We start from the raw sequence: 26,747 nt of genomic DNA, 5'->3' as shown, positions 1-26,747 counted from the left end.
CACCTGCCTCAAGAAAGTGCGACGGTCTCCGTCACGTGCGTGCATGAGTGACTGAAGTCGAATGATGCAGGTTAAACAGCGACAAGAAAGCTAACGTTAAGCAAAGTTTGTTGATGTAACTCTATACTGTAGTGCTTTACAAAAGTTTGCCAAAATTAATCCTGAGCCATCAAGTTATATCAGCTAATGATGAATGACGGTACTTGATGCAGTGTTGTCTAAGGGTCTTCAATTTCTATTTTTGCACAAAATATACAGTTAGGTCCATATATATTTGGACACCGACAAATTTTCTTTTTTTTTTTTTTTTACCTGTTTACTGAAACATATTCAGGTTATAGTTATATAATGGACATGGACATAAAGTCCAGACTTTCAGCTTTCATTTGAGGGTATCCACGTTAAAATTGGATGAAGGGTTTAGGAGTTTCAGCCCCTTAACATGTGCCACCCTGTTTTTAAAGGGACCAAAAGTAATTGGACAATTGACTCAAAGGCTATTTCATGGGCAGGTGTGGGCAATTCCTTCGTTATGTCATTTGAGTTGATTTGAGGTGTGGTGCTTGCATTTGGAAGATTTTGCTGTGAAGAAAACATGCGGTCAAAGGAGCTCTCCATGCAGGTGAAACAAGCCATCCTTAAGCTGCAAAAACAGAAAAAACCCATCCGAGAAATTGCTACAATATTAGGAGTGGCAAAATCTACAGTTTGGTACATCCTGAGAAAGAAAGAAAGCACTGGTGAACTCATCAATGCAAAAAGACCTGGACGCCCACAGACAACAGTGGTGGATGATCGCAGAATAATTTCCATGGTGAAGAGAAACCCCTTCACAACAGCCAACCAAGTGAACAACACTCTCCAGGAAGTAGGCGTATCAATATCCAAATCTACCACAAAGAGAAGACTGCATGAAAGTAAATACAGAGGGTTCACTGCACGGTGCAAACCACTCATAAGCCTCAAGAATAAAAAGGCTAGATTGGACTTTGCTAAAAAACATGTAAAAAAGTCAGCACAGTTCTGGAAGAACATTCTTTGGACAGATGAAACCAAGATCAACCTCGACCAGAATGATGGAAAGAAAAAAGTATGGCAAAGGTGTGGTACAGCTCATGATCCAAAGCATACCACATCATCTGTAAAACACGGCGGAGGCAGTGTGATGGCTTGGGCATGCATGGCTGCCAGTGGCACTGGGTCACTAGTGTTTATTGATGATGTGACACAGGACAGAAGCAGCCGGATGAATTCTGAGGTATTCGGAGACGTACTGTGTGCTCAAATGCAGCCAAACTGATTGGTCAGCGTTTCATAATACAGATGGACAATGACCCAAAACATAAAGCCAAAGCAACCCAGGAGTTTATTAAAGCAAAGAAGTGGAATATTCTTGAATGGCCAAGTCAGTCACCTGATCTCAACCCAATTGAGCATGCATTTCACTTGTTAAAGACTAAACTTCAGACAGAAAGGCCCACAAACAAACAGCAACTGAAAACCGCTGCAGTAAAGGCCTGGCAGAGCATTAAAAAGGAGGAAACACAGCGTCTGGTGACGTCCATGAGTTCAAGACTTCAGGCAGTCATTGCCAACAAAGGGTTTTCAACCAAGTATTAGAAATGAACATTTTATTTACAATTATTTAATTTGTCCAATTACTTTTGAGCCCCTGAAATGAAGGGATTGTGTTTAAAAAAATGCTTTAGTTCCTCACATTTTTATGCAATCATTTTGTTCAACCCACTGAATTAAAGCTGGAAGTCTGAACTTCAACTGCATCTGAATTGTTTTGTTCACAATTCATTGTGGTAATGTACAGAACCAAAATTAGAAAAATGTTGTCTCTGTCCAAATATTTATGGACCTAACTGTATAAATTCAAAAACTTTCAAGGCCCCATGTCTATTTAGGTATATTTTCAAAAACGTTCTTGATTTTTTTTTCCCCCCCTCAAATTCACAAACTTTCAAGGATTTCAAAAACCCGTGGGGGCTCTGTAATCAGTTTTTATACCTCCACTCATCAGAAAAATCCTTTCCGACTTACCTGAAGCGTTAACAAACTTAACCCTGCCTTAAAAGTACAGTATCGTTCAACGCAAAAGCTTAATTTCCAATGCATATTTCGGTGTGAATTATCATCATAACTATGCAAATTAGAGGGATCCTCGAGCGGATTTATTCTCAAACTTCTCGTCTCGTCTTCTTCCACTTTATCCGGGACCGGGTCGTGGAGGCAGCAGTCTAAGCATGGAAGCCCAAACTTCCCTTTCCCCAGACACCTCGGCCAGCTCCTCGGGAAGAACACCGAGGCGTTCCCAGGCCAGCCGAGAGACACAGTCCCTCCAGCGTGTCCTGGGTCTTCCCCGGGGCCTCCTCCAGGGGGGACATGCCTGGAACACCTCCCCAGGGAGGCGTCCAGGAGGCATCCGAAAAAGATGCCCGAGCCACCTCAGCTGATTCCTCTCGATGTGGAGGAGCAGCGGCTCTACTCCGAGCTCCTCCCGAGTGACTGTGCTTCTCACCCTAAGGGAGCGCCCAGCCACCCTGCGAAGGAAACTCATTTCGGCCGCTTGTATCCGCGATCTTGTTCTTTCGGTCATTACCCAAAGCTCATGACCATAGGTGAGAGTCGGAACATAGATCGACCGGTAAATTGAGAGCTTCGCCTTTTGGCTCAGCTCCTTCTTCACCACAACGGACGGGTAAAGCGACCGCATCACTGCGGAGGCTGCGCCGATCCGCCTGTCGATCTCACACTCCATCCTTCCCTCACTCGTGAACAAGATCCCGAGATACTTAAATTCCTCCACTTGAGGCAGGACTTCTCCACCAACCTGGAGAGGGCAAGCCACCCTTTTCCGGTTGAGAACCATGGCCTCGGACTTGGAGGTGCTGATTCTCATCCCAGCCGCTTCACACTCGACTGCAAACCGCCCCAGTGCATGCTGAAGGTCCTGGTTTGAAGAAGCCAACAGGACATCATCATCCGCAAAAAGCAGAGATGAAATCCTGTGGTTCCCAAACAGGATTCCTTCCGGCCCCTGGTTGCGCCTAGAAATTCTGTCCATAAAAATTATGAACGGAACCGGTGTTATTCTCAAACTTATTTTAAGTAAAAGTAGTCGCAGATTTCAAAAATCAAACTTTCATTTTCGGAGACCAAATAGTGCTCGAGAAAAATTTATTTTCTTTAAAATACCGGACGGGCTTCCTGCGGTAGTGACGCATGTGATGACGTTAGGTAGCGGTCGCTTGGAGCAACTCAGCTGTTTACATCATAGTTTTGCTAGTTTTACAAGTATTTTAGCAAATTTATCAGTTTTTAAATAAGTATGCCTCATTGTGTAGCGCATCAGTGCTCACGATGCTAAAACTACACACACTTTCTGTAGCTCATGTGAAAAAAAAAAGATTTTGCAGCGTGAAGTCTGATTCAGTTTCTACAGCTGAACAAGCACACTTTGCATTTTCTCTGCAGAAACACGGTCTAGTTCCAGCTTGTGCTTTCTTTTTAGCATCATTGTGGCATTTATATGCGACACAATGAGGCATACAATGAGCACAAGATCCCCCCCCGCTGGCAACTATATCTATGCTACAAGGCCATAGCTCTGGCAAAACGCGACTGAACTGAACGAAATTACAACATGCGTATTACCGACATACAACAAAGAATCCTGTCAAGTTTTGTGAAATTCCTCCAAAAATTGTGAGAGGAGTTGATTTCAGAAGGTGAGTACCCTTCCCGGGACAAACGGACGGACAGACAGACGGATGAACATCGCCATGACGTAATCCCCCTTCGGCCAGCAGGGGATAAAAACTGATAAATTCGGTAAAATACTTGTAAAACTACGATGTACACAGAGAATATAAACAGCTGAGTTGCTCCAAGTGACCACTACATGACGTCATCGCATACTTCACCGCTGGAAGCCCATCTGGTATTCTAAAGAAAATAAATTTTTCCTCGAACACTATTTGGTCTCTGAAAATGAACATTTGTTGTTTGAAACCTGCGCATACTTTGACTTAAAATAAAAAGTTTGAGAATAAATCCACTGGAGGATTCCTTTAAGTATGAAAATTATGAGAAAAAAAAAAAATTAGCTCCAATGAATTCCTTAAACAAATCCTATGGCATGGGTTGACAGTTGCCTCCCTAAACCTTTACTCCCAATTCAACTATATTTAACAGTCCCATAGTTCATATTTTCCAGGGTTTAACTTCAGCATAAAGCTAGCCAGCTTTTCCGTATAAAACAGCTACTAAACAGGAAGTATGAAGGCTCGTGCGCCCTTCCTCCAGGACATGTGAAGGAAGACAACTGCATCTTTTTCAAACAACACATTTGGAGGAAAGCACCATCAACCCTCGTCCGCATACACGAGCTCAGAGATGTCCATGATTGGCTCGCGTCGCTGTGATTGGCAGGATAATAATGCTATCCTTGCTAAACCGAAAGCATGGCCAATTTTGCTCCACTGGAACTCAAGCTCACGATTTTCTCTTGCGGCACTCTGGGGGTGCGCGCATACATTTTGAGTGTACATAATTTAGTTATATTTTGCCTTATGTCAGAAAAGTTGGACAGTGTATACCCTCAAGAGACAAACTGAAAGTCATATCAATGATTTGTTACTTACGGTTGGTCCAACTACTGTATTTGTCATTTCTGGATAAACATCTCTGCAATTTTTTAAGCAGATCTTTAAAAATTCTTCAAAAAACCTGCTATGTAATATAATTTCTACTCCATAATGTCTTTCACGGGATCCAATCAGAATGGAAAACGCAATCAGGAGAAATAGTATCATCGTGTTTTGCTATAAAGACTCGCTTTATATTTACATATCCCACATCATGCTGCTTGTAAGGGGGAAAACAAAGCCGTCAAAATTTGCCTGTCCTGTGTAAATTCATAAGCGTTCAGAGTTAGCAGGAGACATGCAAATATTTTGTTACAGATATCCAAATGGAGCTTGTATCTTACATGGGTTGGTATTGTGTTTCGTGGCATGGTTTTGTTCAGTGTGGAAATGAATGGTGCCATGATGTTAAAGCTAATCAAGCTGCTACACCACTCACAAGGCTCAACCCTGGTTTTCTCGAGCTGGATGAACTTAGCCATCCAAATATTACTGATATTTTATCGCTGCTCAGTAGGGTTTTTTTTCCGCTTGTAAATAAAAAAGGAAGACCGATCAAACCTGAGTGGCGTGCTGGTCCGGCAGCTGTTTCCCTTCCAAGGCCCAGGCTACAGAGGTCAGAGGGTCACCAGGCAAAAGTTGACCTTTTAAACTGCAGTCCGGGGTTTCGACAGAGACTGGGGGACTCCTGTTCACATACAGGCTACTCTTTCCCCTGGACGGAACAGATGCAGAAAGCATGAGAATGAGCTTCTTGGTTCATGTTTCAGAATGTAAAATTCTCAATCTTAAAAATAGAAATGCTAACATGGAGAAATGTTGCAGGTCAAGGCACACACAAGGAATACAGAATGAAAGTGATATTATAGTCTATTCTTGTCCTGCATCAGAATTGGTTTAGTGCTATACACATCAGGTTAGTGTATTAAATGCCAGTCACCCTCTGCACACCGTCATCAGCAACCAGAGGAGCCTGTTCAGTGACAGAATGCTCCTTCCCAAGTGCAGGACTAACAGACTTAAAAACTCCTTTATCCCTCACGCCATCAGACTGTACAACTCCTCTCGGGGGGGGGGTGTAACAGGAGGACAGAGGATGGGAAGGAGCAGTAGCCTAGCCTGACAAAAAGCAATACTGGACAACGTGCAATATAATGTACAATACGTCTTCTGTTAGACTTTTGTTTTTCCTCCTCCCCCTTCCTCTTCCCCATATCTTATTCTTTTTTTATATTTGTATATGCAAATACCTAATTTAATTTATCTAGAAGTTTTTCTCTTCTCCCCGTGTCCGCGTGGGTTTCCTCCGGGTGCTCCGGTTTCCCCCACAGTCCAAAGACATGCAGGTTAGGTTAACTGGTGACTCTAAATTGACCGTAGGTGTGAATGTGAATGGTTGTCTGTGTCTATGTGTCAGCCCTGTGATGACCTGGCGACTTGTCCAGGGTGTACCCCGCCTTTCGCCCGTAGTCAGCTGGGATAGGCTCCAGCTTGCCTGCGACCCTGTAGAAGGATAAAGCGGCTAGAGATAATGAGATGAGATGAGTTTTTCTCTATTTCTATTCTCTGTTTATCCTGTAATGATGCTACTGGAATTTTAATTTCCCTGTGGGAACCCACCCAAAGGGATCAATAAAGTTCTATCTAATCTAATCTAAATAAAAAGCATTTATTTAAGGGTGTTTTCACACTTGGTCCCTTTCAGCCATCTAACCAAACTCAGATCGATGACTCAGCATTTTTTGCGCATATGTGAACACTCCAACCGTACCCAGACCCCTTTAAAGCGAACTGAACTGAGACCACCTCAGGAGGTGGTCTCAGTACGGTTCGCTAAAAATCAACGGTACGGTTCGCCTAATCTGCGCATTGTGAACAAAAAGCGCACCGGGTTCACTTCGCCTTTTTCACTGTAGTTTAACCTTCTTCGTTTGCCGTAGTTGGTCACGTGACTGTAGCAGGGAAACTCAACTTCCTTTTGGAACTTACCACAGCCGCTTTACAGTTCTCTGAACTTACTGACTGATGAGTCGGCCATAATAATATAACTATATATATATATATATATATATATATATATATATATATATATATATATATATATATATATGTGTGTGTGTGTGTGTGTGTGTGTGTGTGTGTGTGTGTGTGTGTGTATATATATATATATATATATATATATATATATATATATATATATATACACACACATACATATACACATATATATATATATATATATATATATATACACACACACACACACATATATATAAAAATAAATTTATTTTCCTTAATCCGCACTATTTTGATCAAAGAATACAGCAGGGCAAGCATGGCAGCAGACATTTTAAAGATATTTTTTTTGGGGGGCTTTTTTGCACCTTTATTGGATAGGACAGTGTAGAGACAGGAAATGAGCGGGAGAGAGAGAGACGGGAAGGGATCGGGAAATGACCTCGGGCCGGAATCGAACCCGGGTCGCCCGCATTCATGGTATGGCGCCTTAACCACCTGAGCCACGACGCCCCCAACAGACATTTTGATTCAAGAGAAAATTACCCAGAATTCCGTGCACTGGGGGTCTGAGGGCTCTAGAGGACCTAGTGTGAACAGAAAGAGGACTGAGGCCCCATCAAAGCTTAACTGGACCAGAAAGAGAACCCAGTCCTCTTTGTAATAAATTCACAGTGTGAACACAAAAAGAACTGAGTTCTTTTTCTGTTGGTCCACTTTTTGGTCCACTTAAAAGAGGACTGAGTCTGGTTCCTTTAAAGGGGACCAGGTGTGAAAACACCCTAATACACTAAGTGGTTGAAAGCTGTCATTTTGGTACTTACACTGGGCTGAGGTTTGGGCAATAATACAGGTCTATTGAAACCTGACCAAGGCTGTAATTTGAGGATGAGTGCATCGGTCTGTCTCACCTGATGCCATGACTCTCAGGGGGGAGGAAGAAGGTGGGCAGTAGGTTCGCAGAGGGAACGGAGGGAAAACTCTGAGCACAGTCTGAACTTCTCGGCCACAGCATGTTATGGGTTTCCTATTCAACATGGAAAGACTTTAGATTTGAACACCATAATTGTGTATTCAGATACGTTTGCGCAAAAAGCAGGAGACAAACTCTTACAGCGTTAGAGGAGGACTGCTTGTCCCAGTGTGCTGCTGGTACGTCTCCTCCAGACACGGTGGAGTATGGCTGTGGGCTTCGACTCTCGTTCACACTCAGCTCTGACACCAGAGCCACGCTGCTGGCTACAGACACCTCCTCACCAAACTGCGCATGTACACACAAACACAGACACGTTCAAAATGCTTTATGCAGTTCATTTGACAGGTTTGGTTCCGGTTATATAAAATACTAAGACGCAGAAACTAAAGTCTTGATCATTGTCTGGTGTAGGAGCTAAAGTAAAGCTAGGTGTCTGAGTCAGCTCAGACCTACCATGGCATAATCAAATTATCTACATTATCAAGAAATTTCAACAGATTACTGGAGTGGCTAAGCATGGAAACCTCGACCCAGACGTACTGCTTTGTATTTACTTCAACTTCACTCAGCATAATTTGGTGTATGTTTCCACTCTTTAAGCAGCACTACCCAAAGGCCTTATGTTGCCCCTTTTCCACCAAAGCAGTTCCAGGGCTGGTTCGGGGCCAGTGCTTAGTTTGGAACCGGGTTTTCTGTTTCCACTGACAAAGAACTGGCTCTGGGGCCAGAAAAACCGGTTCCAGGCTAGCACCAACTCTCTGCTGGGCCAGAGGAAAGAACCGCTTACGTCAGCGGGGGGGCGGAGTTGTTAAGACCAACAACAAGACCGCGAAAGATCGCCATTTTTAAGCGACGAGAAGCAGTAGCTGTACAAACGCGAAGTCATCCATTATTATTATTATTACTGTTGTTGCTGCTGCTGCTTCTTCCGTGTTGTTTTTGCTTCGATATTCGCACCAAGGTTTATGCAAACGTAGCGACGTAACTGACGTATACAGCGACGTAATGACGTGGCTTCCCTTAGCACCGCGAGCTATGGAAAAGCAAACTGGTTCTCAGCTGGCTCGCAAGTTGAACGAGTTCTGAACCAGCCCTGGAACTGATTTGGTGGAAAAGGGGCATGAGAGAACTTGAATCTATTCAAAGAAGGTCTGGGCAAACTCCTGTGATCCAACAAATGTATAGAAGAACTGAAAAAAAGCTATGAAAAATCAGTTTGACATGATTCTACAGCACCACAAGGCACAGACTCAGATTGTTTTGCAGGTCAAGGGGCCCACAGGGCCCCTCCTGGGAAAAAACAGGGGCCCATTTCTACAATGGGGGGGCCCAGTGATTATCCTTCAGTTGAAGCGAACCTAGTGAGCGAAGCGAGCCCAATGAACAGCTGGGGCAGCCCAGGGGCTGTTTTTTTCTTCTCAATTCTGTTTTTTTTTGTATTAGAAGCCATATGAAGCAATGTAGATGACAAAAATCAATGCTTCAACAAAATATATTGAGATATTGTTTAATCAGTGGCAATATTTTGGAATTCAACCACAGGCCGCTATACATCACATCTATATTATCTCCTCCTTGTAAATTATAGCACAAGAATGGGTTTGGTTTTTTGCATGCTGTGACGGTCTAATTCTGCTTGTCTCTAATCTCTACTTCTAATTTCAGAGAATCAGATGGGATGCTGAATCTTCAATCTTGGGTTCAAATTCAGGCTATGAAGTTTGAAAATTAATAATGTCTGATACTAGTAGTAGTATGCCCCTTTTCCATCAAAGCAGTTCCAGGGTTGGTTCGGGGCCAGTGCTTAGTTTGGAACCGGGTTTTCTGTTTCCACTGACAAAGAACTGGCTCTGGGGCCAGAAAAACTGGTTCCAGGCTAGCACCAACTCTCTGCTGGGCCAGAGGAAAGAACCGCTTACGTCAGCAGGGGGGCGGAGCTGTTAAGACCAACAACAATAACAAGACCGCGAAAGATCGCCATTTTTAAGCGACGAGAAGCAGCGGCTGTACAAACGCGAAGTCATTTATTATAATTGTTGCTGCTGCTGCTTCTTCCGTGTTTTTGCTTCGATATTCGCGCCAAGTTTATGCAAACGTAGCGACGTAACTGACGTATACAGCGACGTAATGACGTGGCTTTCCTTAGCACCCCGAGCTATGGAAAAGCAAACTGGTTCTCAGCTGGCTCGCAAGTTGAACGAGTTGTGAACCAGCACCAGCACTGGCCCCGAACCAGCCCTGGAACTGATTTGGTGGAAAAGGGTTAGTAGTAGTAGTTGCTGTTGTAGTAGTTGATGTTGCAGTAGTAGTTGTTGTTGTAAATCTAGTATGACTAATTACCTTGGGTATCAGGGGTATCAGTTTTTTCAGGTGAATGTACTCTCTTTATGCCGAAGAACGACAAAATAGATGAATTTTTCTTTTTTTTTTTTCTTATCCATGTTTTCGTCTCTTTCGAATATTCGTACATAGACCGTAAGACGCCACCTAGCGAAAGACTTGGATCAGGTTTTACTCGCTTGGGACGCTACAAACGGGGCGGCGTAAATACATGAACGGGTCCGACGTATATTCAATATGGTGGCGGTCAAAACAAATTCATCCGATGCTGAAATCTGTTGAATATCCAGATAATTATGTTGGAAGTTGCATATTTGTGCAAGATTTTCGATATTGAGACCATGAAGTCAAGTCATACGCCACGAAACATTCCAAATAGGGTATAAAATGCTCGCGTCCATATTGGCCCTCTCGACAATGCGTTCATTATTCGAAATAGTGCGTCTTAGACGCGGGCGCGCCAACAATCTGAGTCTCTGACAAGGTGAAACGTCAAACCCAAAAACACCCCACCAGTTATCCCTTTTCATCAAGTGCTTTCAGTTACGTTGAAATGTTATTCTACTCTATTAATTAAAACTAGTTTTACATTTATTTTTACACTATGCTGATATATTCACTCACTCTGTACTTGAATAGAAACACCTGTACGCCCGCTCATTCATGCAATTAACCAATCATCCAAAAAACCAGATCTTCAACTACAGAGGCTTTACACCATCACGTGACCCCCATAACAACGGAAACTACGCTGTCATGACAGGAGGCAGCTTGTAATGCTTCATACAGATGAGTTAAGTGTTACTGATTGGTATGGAAAGGTTTTGCTACTTTTTTATTTTTAGATGTGCAAATCGTTCTGAACGAAAAAGTCATCAGATTTTTTTTTATTTACCAAAAGTAATTCATCATCCGGGGGAAAAAAACTAGAGAGCTTTCTAAATGTAGAAGGGAAAAATGGTTTGCAAACGTACAAAGTGCAGCGAAGTATTCAAGCTCATGTATAAGAATGAGCACCTCGCTGCACTTTGTATGTTTGCGAGCCACTTTTCCCTTCTACGTTTAGAAAGCTCTCTCGTTTTTCCCCCCGATGAATTACTTTTTGTAAATTAAAAAAAAATGTCGTCTTTGTTTCGTTTAGAATGATTTGCACATCTCAAAACGCAGCAAAACCTTCACATACCGATCAGTAACAACTAATTCATCTGAATGAAGCACTACGAGCTGCCTCCTGTCATGGTGGCATAGTTACCGTTGTTATGGGGATCACGTGACGGTGCTAAGCCTCTATACAGTTTGGGTGAGCCGCCTCTTCTTTTTCTTCTTCTTCCCATTAGGGGACACCACAACGGATACTGTCCCTCCATCTCTTCTTCTGTCATGAGCCTGTTCCCACTGTAGCCTCACATTCTTGTTCTTGGCTAAAAGGAGTGGAATCTGACGTGGCCTTCTGCTGTTGTATCCTATCGATCTCAAGGTTTGACGTTTGTGCGTTCTGATGTGTGTTTTTGCTTAGCAAAGCTGTAAAGAGTTATTGGATTTACTGTAGTTTTCCTGTCACCTTGAACCAGTCTGTCCATCCTTCTCTGACCTCTCTTATCAACAAGATACAGAGAATCGATCCTCACAGGACATGTTTTTGTTTTTACACCATTCTATGTAAGCTCTAGAGAAATGTGTGAGAAAATCCCAGGCACCAACAACCATGCCATGGTCAAAAGTCACCGAGATAAGCCCTGCTTCTGATGTTTGTTGCAAATGTTATCTGACGTTCTACACCACTATGTGCATGATCTTATGCTCTGTGCTGCTGGGACACTAGTTAATTGAATAAATCACCAGAAATACAGGTATTGATATTAAAATGGCCATCCATCCACTCATTCATTATCTATACCGATTATCTATCAGGGTCGCGATGAAGCTGGAGCCAACACGGCTATCACAGAGACAAACAACCTTTCAAACTCACATTCATACCTATGGGAAATCCGACAATTAATTCTATTACACAGATATAGGGGTTTGATTACACATGCTGAGCTTTATTTACACACCAAACACCTGATCATGAAGTTGCTTTTAAAGGATTTTAAGTGAATATTTGAGCACTGCTGTATAAATCTAAAACAGGTTTCCTCAGTCTAACCTGGATGTAGTGTATGTTCTCAAACAGATCTCCACGATGATAACGGACAGGTAAGTCAAACGGACAGAACAGGCTGTGCTGCTGCTGACCTAGATGACACATCTGGTGGTTACCTTACGAAAACACAAATAAATGATCATCAGTTCATTTGTTAGAGTAAACAGGAGCGGTGTGCGCCAACCAGGATACACCCGACACACTTACATAACCAAGCTACTTACTGTTTACAAAGGCCATTGCATAACATCAGTCATTTAAACACTTGTGTGGGTATGTATCTGAACCAAGCCAACGGCAGACTGGCAGTCTGTCTCACCGAGCTGTGCCTCTTTGGCCATCTGTGTCTCATGGATGATGTTGCGTAGAATCTGTTCCTCTTGGATCAGCTTGTGCTTGTCCAGCATGCTCTGCTGCCGCAGGTAATGATCGTGCTGCTTCTGGTACTCTTTTAGCTCATTCAGAGTGCGCTGAAGAGACCTGCAAAATAAAAAAATTAAATAAAATAACTCAGCACTCACACTAGCGCTCCTACACACAATACTGAAGAATGACTGAGTGTGACACTGATTTCCCTTTGGGATTAATAAAGTGTTATCGCTTTTGATTGATATGTGATTTTATACTCAGTTTTCCACCGATACCTTTACAGTGTTGGTTCAAGGAACCAGTACATTACAGGCATTTAGCAGACGCTCTTATCCAGACCCTGACATATCCACAGCAGTGGGCAGCCTGGGGAGCAGTTTGGGGGTGAGGTGCCTTGCTCAAGGGCACTTCAGCCATTCCTGCTGGTTCAGGGAATCGAACCGGCAACCTTTTGATCCCAAAGCTGCCTTTCTAACCTTTAGGCCATGGCTTCTCCAGCAAACCTTTCTAAAATCTGGTCATCATTTCCATCAGTTTTCCAGCTAAACTGTTTTGTAACTAGATATGGATATTTACTAATAACGCACGCTCTCAAACATGATGCTTTTACATTCCTCTGGCTTTAAGAGCATCGTTACATTGCAAAGCCAAATCAGTTTCTAGATGCAGTAAAACATACTGTCATGAACACTGAACGATTAATTTGTTTTTAAGCCATCAATTCTGAGCATTCAAATACGGCTGATAAAATAAGATGTTATTAGCAATGTCAATTTATAGCAATTGCTTGTAACATGATACATTTTTAAACTCAGAGCATTATCATCATCCAATATTAACATTATTTTATATTTGTATAAATACGGAGGTGATTATAGGAAATTGTGTGCGCTGATTATCAAGAAATAGTCCGAATTTCTCGACCAATCACCTCGAGCGACCTGGAAAAATGGCGGTCAATCTCTTTGTCACTGTAAGTGAAGAAGAATTACAAATGATGAAAGAAAATTCCGTTCCTAAAAGCATTATGAAGTTTGGTCTAAAACCATTCAAAGGTAAGGTGGAATTGTGATTTATTTTATCCGTTTCAAAACAAAGTATTTTACGTGACTTGGCCTAGATAAGTGACACAAGTCTGCTCGCATTACGTTTGCATGCTGCTTTTGAAGACTGAAATTTTTTTTTTTAAATATGATTTTTTTTAATAACCTGTGTATTTATACTAAAACAATTATCCACATCAGGCTCAGTGAATATCGGTGAATAATAACCTCAACTTCATCTCAGTTATTATTCACCAATATTCACCTCGCCTTCGGTGAATAACTTAATTATTTTACTAGCGGTCATGTAAATAATTTTAGCTACTTGAATGGCTGTCATAGCCGCCACTAAAACATGGTTACAGAACGGCATTTACTTTGAAACAGAAACTACAAAAAATTGCTGCCCAAGATTTGGTTATTTCATAGTGGAAAATGTACAAAGTAGATACGGATTAGGCTGTTAGTTCCAGACCCTGAACTTGCACCGCATCAACCAAAAATAAGCAAGCACTTACAACATTATGACAACGCAACAACCATTTGTGTTGATTTACTGCCCAAATTATTGTCTAATTGTTTCACCCAAACCAGTTGTAATTATGCTATAATTTTACATACCGATCTAAGTTAATTGCTTTAATTGCAGCCAGAAGTTTACATACAACCATCAATGACATGTCATTGCAATATTGGGATTTTAATGAAGAAAAAAGTATCAATACAGGATCAAAATTATATATTCAGGGTCAAAAATATGCACTTAGATTATTAGTTCATTGGTGCTCATAGTTCCAAAATGTCTTAACTTGTTAAGGTCTCTTAACTTCCTGTTCGTGATCATAATTGACTCCAGTTGGTGGAGTCTCTGTGTCAACATAGAGAGTTTGTTTGACAAATAAAAAAAGTTATTAGGAAGTAAACGTCTGGATGAAGACCCAAACTGTCAAACTTAGCCAAGAGGAACTTGATTCGGATGGCGAGGAACAACCCAGGAACCACCAAAGCACAGACCTGCCATGAACTGGAAGCTGTTGGAACACCAGTGTCTACATTCAAGCGAGTTTCACATCTCCATGGACTGAGAGGCTGCGGTCCAAGAAAGAAGCCCCTGCTCTGAAATCAACACCCTTAAGCTTGACTAAAGTTTGCAGCTGAACACAAGAAAAAGCTTCCTAGAGGAAGGAAAGTTTTATGGTCAGAGACGACAAAGATTAAATTGTTTGACCACATGGACCAGAGGTAGGTTTAGAGAAGTAAAGGTGAAGCATTCAACTCCAAGAACACTGTGAAGTGGGTGGAATAAGGAAGGAGGAGGACTACATCAGAATTCTTCAGCATAACCTCAAACCATCAGCTTAAAACTTGGACACAACCGGGTGTTCCAACAGGTCAATGACCCCAAACACATCAAAGCAGGTTGTGGAATGGATAAAGCATGCTAATGTTAAGCTTTTAGAACAGCGTTCCCAAAGTCCTGACTTCAGCTCTGTCGAAAATATGTGGACTGTGCTTGAAAATCAGGTTCAACAAATTTAAATGAGCTCTACTAATTTTGCCAAGAGGAGGGGTCGAATATCCAACCAGAATTCTACCAGAAGTTTATTGATGGCTACCAAAGGCGTCTGGTCAAAGTGAAACTTGCTAAGGAACATTTTAACCAAATATTAGGTGTGCTGGATATATAATTTTGACCCTGTATTGATTTCAGAAAACCCAAAATAAGTTAAAAATTGCACACCAAATTCTCATTTTTTCATCTGTTAAAGATGTATGTTGTACGATCATTCTGCCACAGAAAAAGAACAGTTCATAGAAAATCAGTGAAAGCCCAAAACTGCCATGACATTCAAGTCCACGATGAGTGTATATAAACTTCTGAGCGCAATTGTAAGCGTCACAGTGAATTAAACATGCGAGACGTTCAACAAACCAAACAGGAACGCTAGTTTGGTACAGGGAGAAACAGCACAAACAAATGACGCTAATTAGGTTCGATTTTGAGTTGAATGAAGATTAAAGTGCACATCTCGGGTAAATTCAGGAGCAAGATCAATGTAATTCTCTTATTTTATATTAAACTTTGGTCAAATATCTGTCACATTTGGTGCAATTTTTTTACCTTGCGCAATACCAGAAAAATTCAGTTGAAATCAAGCCATCTGAAGCGAATTGGTCCGCCTCTGAAAAAACTTGGCATTTGGATTTCCTGGCAAACATTGATTTTCGTGACGTCGCGTGCGGGACTCCTCCCTCTGAATCACGGGCGATTGCTCCAAGACAACGAGGGAGGCTCAGCCTCCTCTAAAAATGACGAACATCGTGTAGGATGAATTGCGCTAGGCTTATGTTATAGCCGACCTTATAACATTGCTATTTCAGATCCAGAATCATAGAAATACGTGTGCTCAACCCACTACAGTGCGAAATCATTCCGTTATAACTTTCCCCAGTTCGCCTAATGTGTGCATGAGTTTTTCCCCCTCATGACAGCGCGATGCAGCCCAGCCTCAGTGGATTGGGAGCTTGTGCTTGTCAATCTCAAAATGCAAGACGATTATTGGACAAATACTGCGAAAATGCCCGCCCACGGAGTCTCACGGACTCCCAGCCTCAATGGACTTCAACGGCATTTGGGAGCTCTGCGCTTTTCAATCTCAAAATGCAAGACGGTTATTGGACAAATACTCCGAAAATGCCCGCCCACGGACTCCCAGCCTCACATGGGAGGGACATGGCAGTTTCCGCGAGGAGACTGGTGATTGGTGAAAGCGGCCGGATATTTTCTTTGATTGACAGCTCGTTTCAACTATAGACAGGCAGCGGTACAGTGTTGCCAGATTGGGGGGTTTCCCGCTCGATTGAGCGGTTTTAAGTGCATTTTGGCGGGTTTTGAACATATTTTGGGCTGGATAACGTCAGCACTATCTGGCAACATCAGTTCAGTCCCATGCAGATTCGCGAGTGCTGTGGTGTATTGTAAGAGATCAGCTTACATTTCGATTTCATTCATTACATACGGTTTCTACCAGCTTTTTTAGTTTGTATATATTTTCATTGTAAATAAAGTGTAAATATAGTGTTGTCAAGTTTGCTATCTTAGTTCCAGAAACTTCGTTTATTTGAGTGACTGAACTTGAACTTGAGGGGGCTAGTCAGCTAGCAAGAAAGCTGCGCACGGATGCCAAGCATTGCTGATTTAATTTTGGCGAAGCCATTTGCCAGTCTTCCTTTCGAGGAAAAAATTAAAATTAAAGAGCAGGGTAGACCAACGCCTCAAATTGACATGGTGAAAAAGGTAGGGAATAATACTCGTTCCTTTCAGCTCTCCTGGTATGAGAAAGTGAATTGGCTAATAGCAAGTGACCCACATCAACAACAGTAAATAGGCTACTTTAGTAATATGTCATGGATGGACCAAAAATATAGAATCTATTTAAAATGTTTATGCTGAGTATATTATATTGGAATATATATTTTTCTGGATATGAATTAAACACAGCTACAATTTGGAAAACATTTTTAAACAAAAACACAGCCGAGAACATTTCACACTACAGACCTGGATTAAAAGTGAAGGGTTATCAAAATTGTCAATAAAACATTTCTCAATCAAAATAAGTAAAATATAGGGAAAGTGTCATTGAATGAAATGTGTGGCACCCAGCTCTACTGCTGAGGTTCCTGACAAAGAGCTGCTTTCAATAATGATCAATTTTTAAACAACATGCCACAATTTTAAAATATAAAATGTTAAAATATACCCCCCCAACACCACCATCATGTATATTGGACAGTAGGCTAATGGGCCAAAAGAACCTGTTATTTCACAGTTTGTGACGCTGCCAACAATCAGCCAGATCAGAGGCAAGAGTATGGGCAAAACTGATGTTTTTTCTTTTAAAATCTGGAAATATCGTAACCGACCAGCCTCCCCTGTTTGAAAGACGACCAGCCGCCACTGCTCTGAATCCTACGTCAGCGCTGGTTTGTTTATGAGAATACGACCTGGTGGTTTTCTGCAAATTTCTTCAACGTTATCACGTAATTATTAAAACGGTTAACAGATGTATCGTAGGAGGGTGTAGCAACACCAATACTCATGATGGGATTAGTACTCGTCGTTTCCCAAAAGACCGGACAACGAGAGAGAAATGGGAGCGCTTCGGGCGAGGCACCCGGAAAAACTGGCAACATGCAACAGACCACAGCATCATATGCGGGGCTCACTTCATAAAACCCGACGACTTTGAGAACTATTTGCAGCGGGAAATGGGCTTCAAGAAGCAACTTGATGTGAAAAAAGGCGCAGTTCCATCTGTTAAAATGCCCAAAGCAACACCGTCTCCATCTGTGTCAGCGTCACCAAAGGAGCCAGCCGTGTTCGTCTCCCCTGACAGAAGACGAAGTGTCGCATCCACTGAGGCCTTCGAAGCCGAGGACCAAGCAGAGCCGAGAAAAAGACCAAGAAAATCGGCAATTCACAAGTTGACTGTTGCCGGGGTAAGAAATAAGAAAGACTATACTCTAAATTAGGTGTTCCTGTGTTTGTCTCTCAGCCTGCTGGCGGTTCCGCACGTGACGTCACGAATCTGGATCAATCTGGCTCCAGACTCCCTTGGGGTTTTTCCAGATGCGTTTTGTTATTTTATTTTTTTCTGCTGTAGACAGATGGTCTTGTGCAAAATTACCCTTCTGGATGAGTGTGTAAAGGGACATATTTTCATATTAAAAAAAAAAAAAACACTAAATTGGTCCAGGATATGCACTTTAATGCGCTGTGACATCACTCTTAACCATCGACCCACACTGAACTATGTTACATCTCTAAAACCAAACAGTGATGTCATGGTACAGATCAACAACAACAAAAAAAAATTGTTCAATTGCTTTTAGGGAGGAGGGGTGCCAAATTCACAGAGGTACTCTCAGGTTCTATCTACAACATGTGTTCTCGTTATTCTTCAGTTATTACCGTTGTCTTTTTATATGGATACATCACTTCCTAAATACATTTACACTGAGGGTCTGTGGAAATGGCTTTCGACTGCAAGAGCTCCCCAGAGAACTCCTGTGATAGAGCATCCCTTTCCCCCTCCCTGTGTCTCACCGGTGCTGAGCCTCGAGCCGCTGCTCGAGCTTCTGCTGACACAGGACGGCGTGCTTCCTCCTCAGAGCCTGCTCAAAGCCCAGCTGAGCCTGCAGAGCCTGCTCGTAGCAGAGCACTGAGTGATTATACTCCCCCAACATCTGATAGGGTCAAGGAGAGAATGAAAAATATGTTCATAAAATAGTAAAATCACAGTGTTTACTGAGGGAAAAAAAAAATTATTACTCTTGCTGAGGTATTTGGCACTCACAGCATAGATGTTGCCAAGTGTGTAGTGACTGGTAAACAGATCAGTCGTGTGGTCCAGGGCAGCATGAGCCAAGATGGCGGCATCTGCTGAGAAGTGAGCTCGGTGGAGGATATTTGCCAAGTTGACAAGGGCTACATCCTTGTGCTGCCTAAAAAAAAAAAAAGAAAGAAATGTACATTATGCAAATTTAAATCACATGCTGAAGGGCATGACTACACCGGTGTATTACAGAAGGGCAAAAACAGTGTGCTGTGTGCAGCAGAGGGGAACCATCAGGCCCTTCTAAGCCTTCAGAGAAAGCCCAAACATATCGGCATTTCAAATGCTATATTAGACAGAGTCACGTGGGAGCGCCGAGAAAGATGGCAGCACGCTGAGAGAGCTCTTGACAGACCATCATTTAATTGAACTTAACACACGCTCATATTTTCAATATAGCCTGCTTTCATAGTTAGATGGGAGTATATTTCAAAATAGGTCATTAAAGTGAAGACTGAGTAGTGAAATGTCGACCAAAGCAAACTTTTTCCAAAGCGCAAACAAGAGAAGCAAGCCCGCACTTAGAAGCAACATGGCCGACAGCGACAGACCTGAAGGAACAGGTGATAAAGTCATGGAAGAGATACGAAAGATGAACGCAACACTTAAGGTGGTAGCAGCGGATGTAACGGCCATCAAAGAGACTACTAAAGAGCTGAAGGACGCCGTGGATAGTATACAAAGTAGGCTTGGAGATGCCGAGCAACGGATATCGGACATAGAGGACACAAACGTGAAAATGGAAGAAGACGTAGAGAAACACGATAAACGAATACAGACACTGTGGATGCGAGTGGAAGACCTCGAAAATCGTAGCAGGAGAAACAATGTCAGGTTGGTGGGACTGAAAGAAAATAAAGAGCAAAAAGGCAAAGTAATGCAATACGTAGAAAGAATCTTGTCCGATGGACTGGGGCTAACAGGCCAGGAATTTGAGATTGAACGGGCACACCGCTCGATGGCCCCCATGCCTGATCCGGACAAACCACCAAGGACCATTTTGATACGCTTCCTACGTTCTTCTGCTCGAGATAAAGTACTACAGGTGTCGAAGGAGAAACGGGGAATCGAATGGGACGGTTGCAAGCTATCTTTTTTCGAGGATCTGACAAGGGAACTGGCAGAGAAAAGGAAGGAGTTTGCACTGGTGAAAAGGCGACTACAGGAGCTGAACGTGAAACACCGATTGGCGTATCCCGCTACTCTCATCTTTACTTGGAAGGGGCAAAAGAAAATGTTCAAAGAGTGGAAGGAAGCAGATGAATTCATTCAGAGAAACGAATAGATGACCACGAGTACTGCAAGTGACTTTTGAAGCGTGTGTGAAAATGAAAGTAGCATAAGGTATTTCTTTTATGATTGGTTTGTCTGGGGTGACTGCAGTGGTGTTGTTGATAGCAACGCGCCTCGCGGACCGAGTAAAATAGTTAAGGGGAATTCTTATACAGGGTGGGGAGGGGCTACGGTACGCAGAGCCAGGATGTTCGATGTTGCTCTGACTAGGGGAGGTTTCTTTCGTTGTGCATGTTCATGTTTGATTATTGCATCAAGACAGCATGGTATAGAAGAAGCAAGGCATTGGTTAATGTCCCATTTTTTTGTTTACTTAGTTAAATCTATGAAGGGCGACCTACAGCTGAAGTTACATATGCGCAGTTATAATGGTGGATAACAGATACATTAACGTAATATCATGGAACATAAATGGATGTGGCAACCAGATTAAGAGGAGGAAAATATTAACCTATCTAAAATCCAAGGGCACAGATGTCGCATTTATTCAAGAATCTCACATCACAGAGGAAGAAGCGGTAAAATTTCAAAGGGATTGGGTGGGAAGAGTTTATCACAGCTCTTACTCTAGCAAACGAAATGGAGTGATGATTCTTATAAATAAGAGATTAAGCTTTGTCATGATAAAGGAAAAAAAGGATCAAGAAGGTAGAATAATTTGTATTGAAGCCTTAGTTAACGGAGTTAAGACAATATTATGTAATATATACGCCCCTAATAAAGGGGATCCTGATTTTTTCCATGAGGTAAATACATTGATTGGAGATATGGAAGGGCAGGTCATTCTAGCAGGAGATTTTAACCAAGTGATGGATGGGATGATTGATAAGAGCAGATTCAAGGGTAAACACACACCAAGGGATAGAGCAGCAATATATATGTTAACAGAGGATCTGAGTCTGGTGGATGTTTGGAGGTTGGTGAATCCTCGTGAGAGAGAATATACATTCTACTCTCACTGTCATAAGTCACATTCCAGGATAGATTTCTTCCTAATATCAAACACTCTCATAGACTCAGTTGTGGACTGTAAGATAGGAGCAATTGCTCTTAGTGACCACGCTACAGTAGAGCTACACATAGATTTACAGACGGACAGAGGTAGAAAAGGCAGATGGAGGCTAAACACTAGCATATTGCAGGATGAGGTATTTAGCAACACACTATCAGAGGAACTTAAATTATTCTTTAAAACCAACATTGGATCTACATCACAAATATCATCTGTATGGGAGGCATCAAAAGCATACATCCGAGGGAAAATCATAGCCCATTCCTCTAAACTTAAAAAAGAAAGTGCAATGAGAGTGACAAAATTGGAAAAGGAAATATGTAATCTGGAAAAAGAATTGGCAATTCATAATACAGAGGAGATATATCACACCATCTGTAACTGTAAATATCAGTTACATGAAATATTTAATAAAAAAGCAGAATATGCTTTATTTAGACTGAAATCTACTTTTTATGAAGGAGGGGAAAAGGGCGGTAGACTGTTAGCCAGGCAATTAAAACACCAGCACATTTCTAACAATATCCCAATGATTAAGAGAGCAAATGGAGCAGTGACCTCCTCAATAGAAATTAATAAGGTATTTGAAGAATTTTACAAAGAATTATATACATCTGAGTGCACTCCTAGCACAGAGGAAGTAGAAAAGTTTTTCTCAAGCCTTCAGATGCCTAACATTTCTGAGGAGCAAAGAACAATGCTGGATGCCCCTCTAACAGAGGACGAATTAAGAGCAACCATACAGTCAATGAAAAATGGGAAGTCGCCTGGATTGGACGGCTTCCCAATTGAATATTATAAAAAATATGTTGATATCCTGGCCCCTATTTTACATAAGGTTTACCTGGAAGCATTTGAGAGGGGCTCTCTGCCCAGCACATTCAATGATGCCCTAATCACTCTTATCCCAAAGAAAGATAAAGATGCATCACAACCAACTAACTTTAGACCTGTGAGTCTACTTGGGGTTGATCTTAAGATATTGACTAAGACTCTAGCATCAAGATTGGAACGGGTGTTACCTAATGTCATATATGGTGACCAAGTAGGCTTCATCAAGCATAGATCGTCAATGGATAATATGCGAAGACTCATGCATCTTGTACATATGAATCGCACCAATCTTACACCGGTTACAGCCCTCTCACTAGACGCCGAGAAGGCGTTTGACCGGGTAGAATGGGGCTTCCTTATGGCAGCTCTCTCTAAATTTGAATTTGGGCCTGGTTTTTGCCACTGGGTTAAAGTGCTCTACTCAAATCCAAGAGCGGCTGTTCTTACAAATGGGGTGATATCTAACTTTTTTTGGCCTATCAAGGGGAACGAGACAGGGCTGCTCCCTATCACCCCTCTTATTCACTTTAGCTTTAGAGCCATTGGCTCTGGCAATTAGAGCAGAAGAAAGAATTAAGGGAGCACATGCAGGTGGCAGAGAGCACAAATTATTTATGTATGCAGACGACATCTTGGCAGTAATAGCAGAGCCGGCTGACTCTTTACCAGTGCTACTTGAATGCATTAACTCTTACTCAAAATTATCAGGATATAAAATAAACTGGCATAAATCTGAAGGCATGCCAATATCAAGAACATGTCACTCAAATGATATTACTGTGTTTAATTTCAAATGGGTGCCTACAGGCATGAAATACCTTGGGATTCATTTAACTCCAAACTTGGAGGAAATAGTGCTCTTAAATATAGAACCACTCCTACAGAAGATAAAAACAAATTTAGAAAAGTGGAGGAAATTAAAGCTTACTCTTTGGGGGAAAGTGAGTGTGATAAAAATGGTTGTTGCCCCACAATTCAATTATGTTTCCATGATGTTACCTTTAGATATACCACCAATACTGTTTAAGACATTTGATAACATTGTAAAAACATTTCTTTGGGATAAGAAAAGGCCCAGAATCAACATCAAGAAAATGTGGTCATCTAGAGATGTAGGGGGCTTAGGCCTCCCCAATGTAAGGTTATACAATCTGGCTTTTGAAATGGCCATGCTGAGTGAGCACTGGAGAGGAGCGAACACAGGAAAAAGCTGCATAAAAATGGAGCAGGAGCTGGTTGCTCCATTTACATTTGTGGACACTCTCTCACATAGGTCAAGGACTGATGGGGGTACCTGTCCCTGTAACCCAGTAATGGCTCATTCCCAAACAGTTTGGAGAGAAATACACAGGATGTACAAAGTACCACACTTAAGACAACCCTATGCCTCTCCATGGCACAACACCGAAATACGGATTGGAAAAAAGACTATTTATTGGGAACAATGGCTCAAAAAAGGGATTCATAAAATAAGTGACTTGTACTTAGATGGACATTTCATACCTTTCTCAGAGTTGTTGCAAAAATTTCAGTTGGAATGCAAGGGAAACTTTTGGAAATATTTACAAATCAGAGACTGCATTACTAAAGGTAAATTCAATCTGGAGAAAAACCCAATCATGGACTTTCTGGACTTACCATGCGCAGCACACAGAGCATCAGGATTCTACAAATTCTTTATTGGGCAATCGAGAGATCTGTGTAATAATTTAAAACTAGTGTGGGAAAAAGACTTGCAATGTGAATTTAGTGAGGAGGAATGGTCAAAAATCTTGGCAAACACAAGAAAAGGTATACGGGAGGCCAGGGGAAAGTTTATTCAATATAAATTAATACACAGGTTTTACTTCACACCTTCTAAACTACACAGAATGGGTATTTTGGCCAATAATTTATGTTGGAAATGCCATACAGAAATGGGAACATTTGTACATGCACTTTGGGAATGTAAGTTGGTTAAGCCATTTTGGGAAAAAGTCATAGAACATATGGAGAAAGCGATGAGTATGACAATACCGAAATCTCCTAGATTGTGCCTTTTAGGGGACCATACAGAGCTGCCACAAGCATCAAAATATGACCTTACAGTGATAAAAGTGGGGGCTGTGACAGCTACAAGATTGATTTTGAGGGTGTGGAAAAGTACATCCCCTCCAGAATTTAGACAATGGTTACAGCTTATGTCAGAGATAGTATCATATGAAGTTATGTTATCAAGAGTCAATAATGAAAATGAGAACCTTAAGAAGTCATGGGACTATTTCTTTGCCTATGGTATTGTGGGGAGGTTGTAGACATAGAGATGTTACTATGGGTGCTAAATTTATTTATCATTTATGTATGTACATGTGGGTGTATGTGTATGTATGTATGTGTATATATATATATATATATATATATATATTTTCTCTCTTTTGGTCTGGTGCTAGAGTTAAAAGGGACATGCCACTACAGTATATGTAGATACTGCCATGCTGTCTGTTCTATGTTACTGTTTGTCATTACATGTTTTTCTATAAATGAAAACCAAATAAAAAGTTAAATTACAAATGCTATATTAAATTTCTTTAATTCTGTCATAATTTCATAATAATTATTCTCTTCTACAACCCCGATTCCAAAAAAGTTGGGACAAAGTACAAATTGTAAATAAAAATGGAATATCAAATGTCGAAAGTGAGACATTTTGAAATTTCATGCCAAATATTGGCTCATTTGAAATTTCATGACAGCAACACATCTCAAAAAAGTTGGGACAGGGGCAATAAGAGGCTGGAAAAGTTAAAGGTATAAAAAAAGGAACAGCTGGAGGACCAAATTGCAACTCATTAGGTCAATTGGCAATAGGTCATTAACATGACTGGGTATAAAAAGAGCATCTTGGAGTGGCAGCGGCTCTCAGAAGTAAAGATGGGAAGAGGATCACCAATCCCCCTAATTCTGCGCCGACAAACAGTGGAGCAATATCAGAAAGGAGTTCGACAGTGTAAAATTGCAAAGAGTTTGAACATATCATCATCTACAGTGCATAATATCATCAAAAGATTCAGAGAATCTGGAAGAATCTCTGTGCGTAAGGGTCAAGGCCGGAAAACCATACTGGGTGCCCGTGATCTTCGGGCCCTTAGACGGCACTGCATCACATACAGGCATGCTTCTGTATTGGAAATCACAAAATGGGCTCAGGAATATTTCCAGAGAACATTATCTGTGAACACAATTCACCGTGCCATCCGCCGTTGCCAGCTAAAACTCTATAGTTCAAAGAAGAAGCCGTATCTAAACATGATCCAGAAGCGCAGACATCTTCTCTGGGCCAAGGCTCATTTAAAATGGACTGTGGCAAAGTGGAAAACTGTTCTGTGGTCAGACGAATCAAAATTTGAAGTTCTTTATGGAAATCAGGGACGCCGTGTCATTCGGACTAAAGAGGAGAAGGACGACCCAAGTTGTTATCAGCGCTCAGTTCAGAAGCCTGCATCTCTGATGGTATGGGGTTGCATTAGTGCGTGTGGCATGGGCAGCTTACACATCTGGAAAGACACCATCAATGCTGAAAGGTATATCCAGGTTCTAGAGCAACATATGCTCCCATCCAGACGACGTCTCTTTCAGGGAAGACCTTGCATTTTCCAACATGACAATGCCAAACCACATACTGCATCAATTACAGCATCATGGCTGCGTAGAAGAAGGGTCCGGGTACTGAACTGGCCAGCCTGCAGTCCAGATCTTTCACCCATAGAAAACATTTGGCGCATCATAAAACGGAAGATATGACAAAAAAGACCTAAGACAGCTGAGCAACTAGAATCCTACATTAGACAAGAATGGGTTAACATTCCTCTCCCTAAACTTGAGCAACTTGTCTCCTCAGTCCCCAGACGTTTACAGACTGTTGTAAAGAGAAAAGGGGATGTCTCACAGTGGTAAACATGGCCTTGTCCCAACTTTTTTGAGATGTGTTGTTGTCATGAAATTTAAAATCACCTAATTTTTCTCTTTAAATGATACATTTTCTCAGTTTAAACATTTGATATGTCATCTATGTTCTATTCTGAATAAAATATGGAATTTTGAAACCTTCCACATCATTGCATTCCGTTTTTATTTACAATTTGTACTTTGTCCCAACTTTTTTGGAATCGGGGTTGTATATATAAATAAACACATAGTATGTATACACACTTCCTGTCTTAAAATAATGATGGCTGTTGTTTCTCTTTACTTAGTTCAGTGGTTCTTGATATAATATGGATTACTGGAATCGGGGTTGTAATTCAGCCTCATTTTCTATCAAATTTGCTTCAGAAATGAAAGGGTTGCTGTCCTGAAAACATTAAAATCGAGTTATCCAATGACTTTTTTTTGTTTGTTTGTTGTCTCTAGGCTGAGAAGAGTTTCAAGCTGGCTCACTCATTGGTTAGGACTTCATTGCCGGGACAGAAGGCCATGACAGTGTATGTTTATGTAGGAAGTGACAGATGAATTAACCAATCAGATTTTGATTTATAATGGGAAGAACCAAAAATGTATAACCCTAGGCCTTCTCGAAGGCCAATGCGAGCTTAGTTAGTGCAGCAGTGAAGTCACCTTCCGGCCGGTGTAGCGTTCATCAGTAGCATTAATGAATGTTAATAAAATGGTGCTATCGAGAGCAAGTA

General features: G+C 41.5%; 1 protein-coding gene across 1 annotated transcript in view; it reads right to left on the bottom strand.

The window, feature by feature from the left end:
* Positions 1-26,747, bottom strand: part of ttc17 (tetratricopeptide repeat domain 17) — an 82,217-nt gene that overhangs the window by 42,165 nt on the left and 13,305 nt on the right. Inside the window, exons 7-13 of the mRNA XM_060911908.1 lie at positions 18,906-19,053; positions 18,656-18,795; positions 12,453-12,613; positions 12,137-12,249; positions 7,786-7,932; positions 7,583-7,698; positions 5,217-5,370 (exon numbers count right to left, since the gene is read on the bottom strand). Of these exons, the coding sequence (XP_060767891.1) occupies positions 5,217-5,370; positions 7,583-7,698; positions 7,786-7,932; positions 12,137-12,249; positions 12,453-12,613; positions 18,656-18,795; positions 18,906-19,053 (979 nt within the window). The remainder of the gene's footprint in view (positions 1-5,216; positions 5,371-7,582; positions 7,699-7,785; positions 7,933-12,136; positions 12,250-12,452; positions 12,614-18,655; positions 18,796-18,905; positions 19,054-26,747) is intronic.

The sequence above is a fragment of the Neoarius graeffei genome, chromosome 27, assembly GCF_027579695.1.
Source record: "Neoarius graeffei isolate fNeoGra1 chromosome 27, fNeoGra1.pri, whole genome shotgun sequence".
Lineage (NCBI taxonomy): Eukaryota > Metazoa > Chordata > Actinopteri > Siluriformes > Ariidae > Neoarius > Neoarius graeffei.
This window is presented reverse-complemented; position numbering and strand designations above follow the sequence as displayed.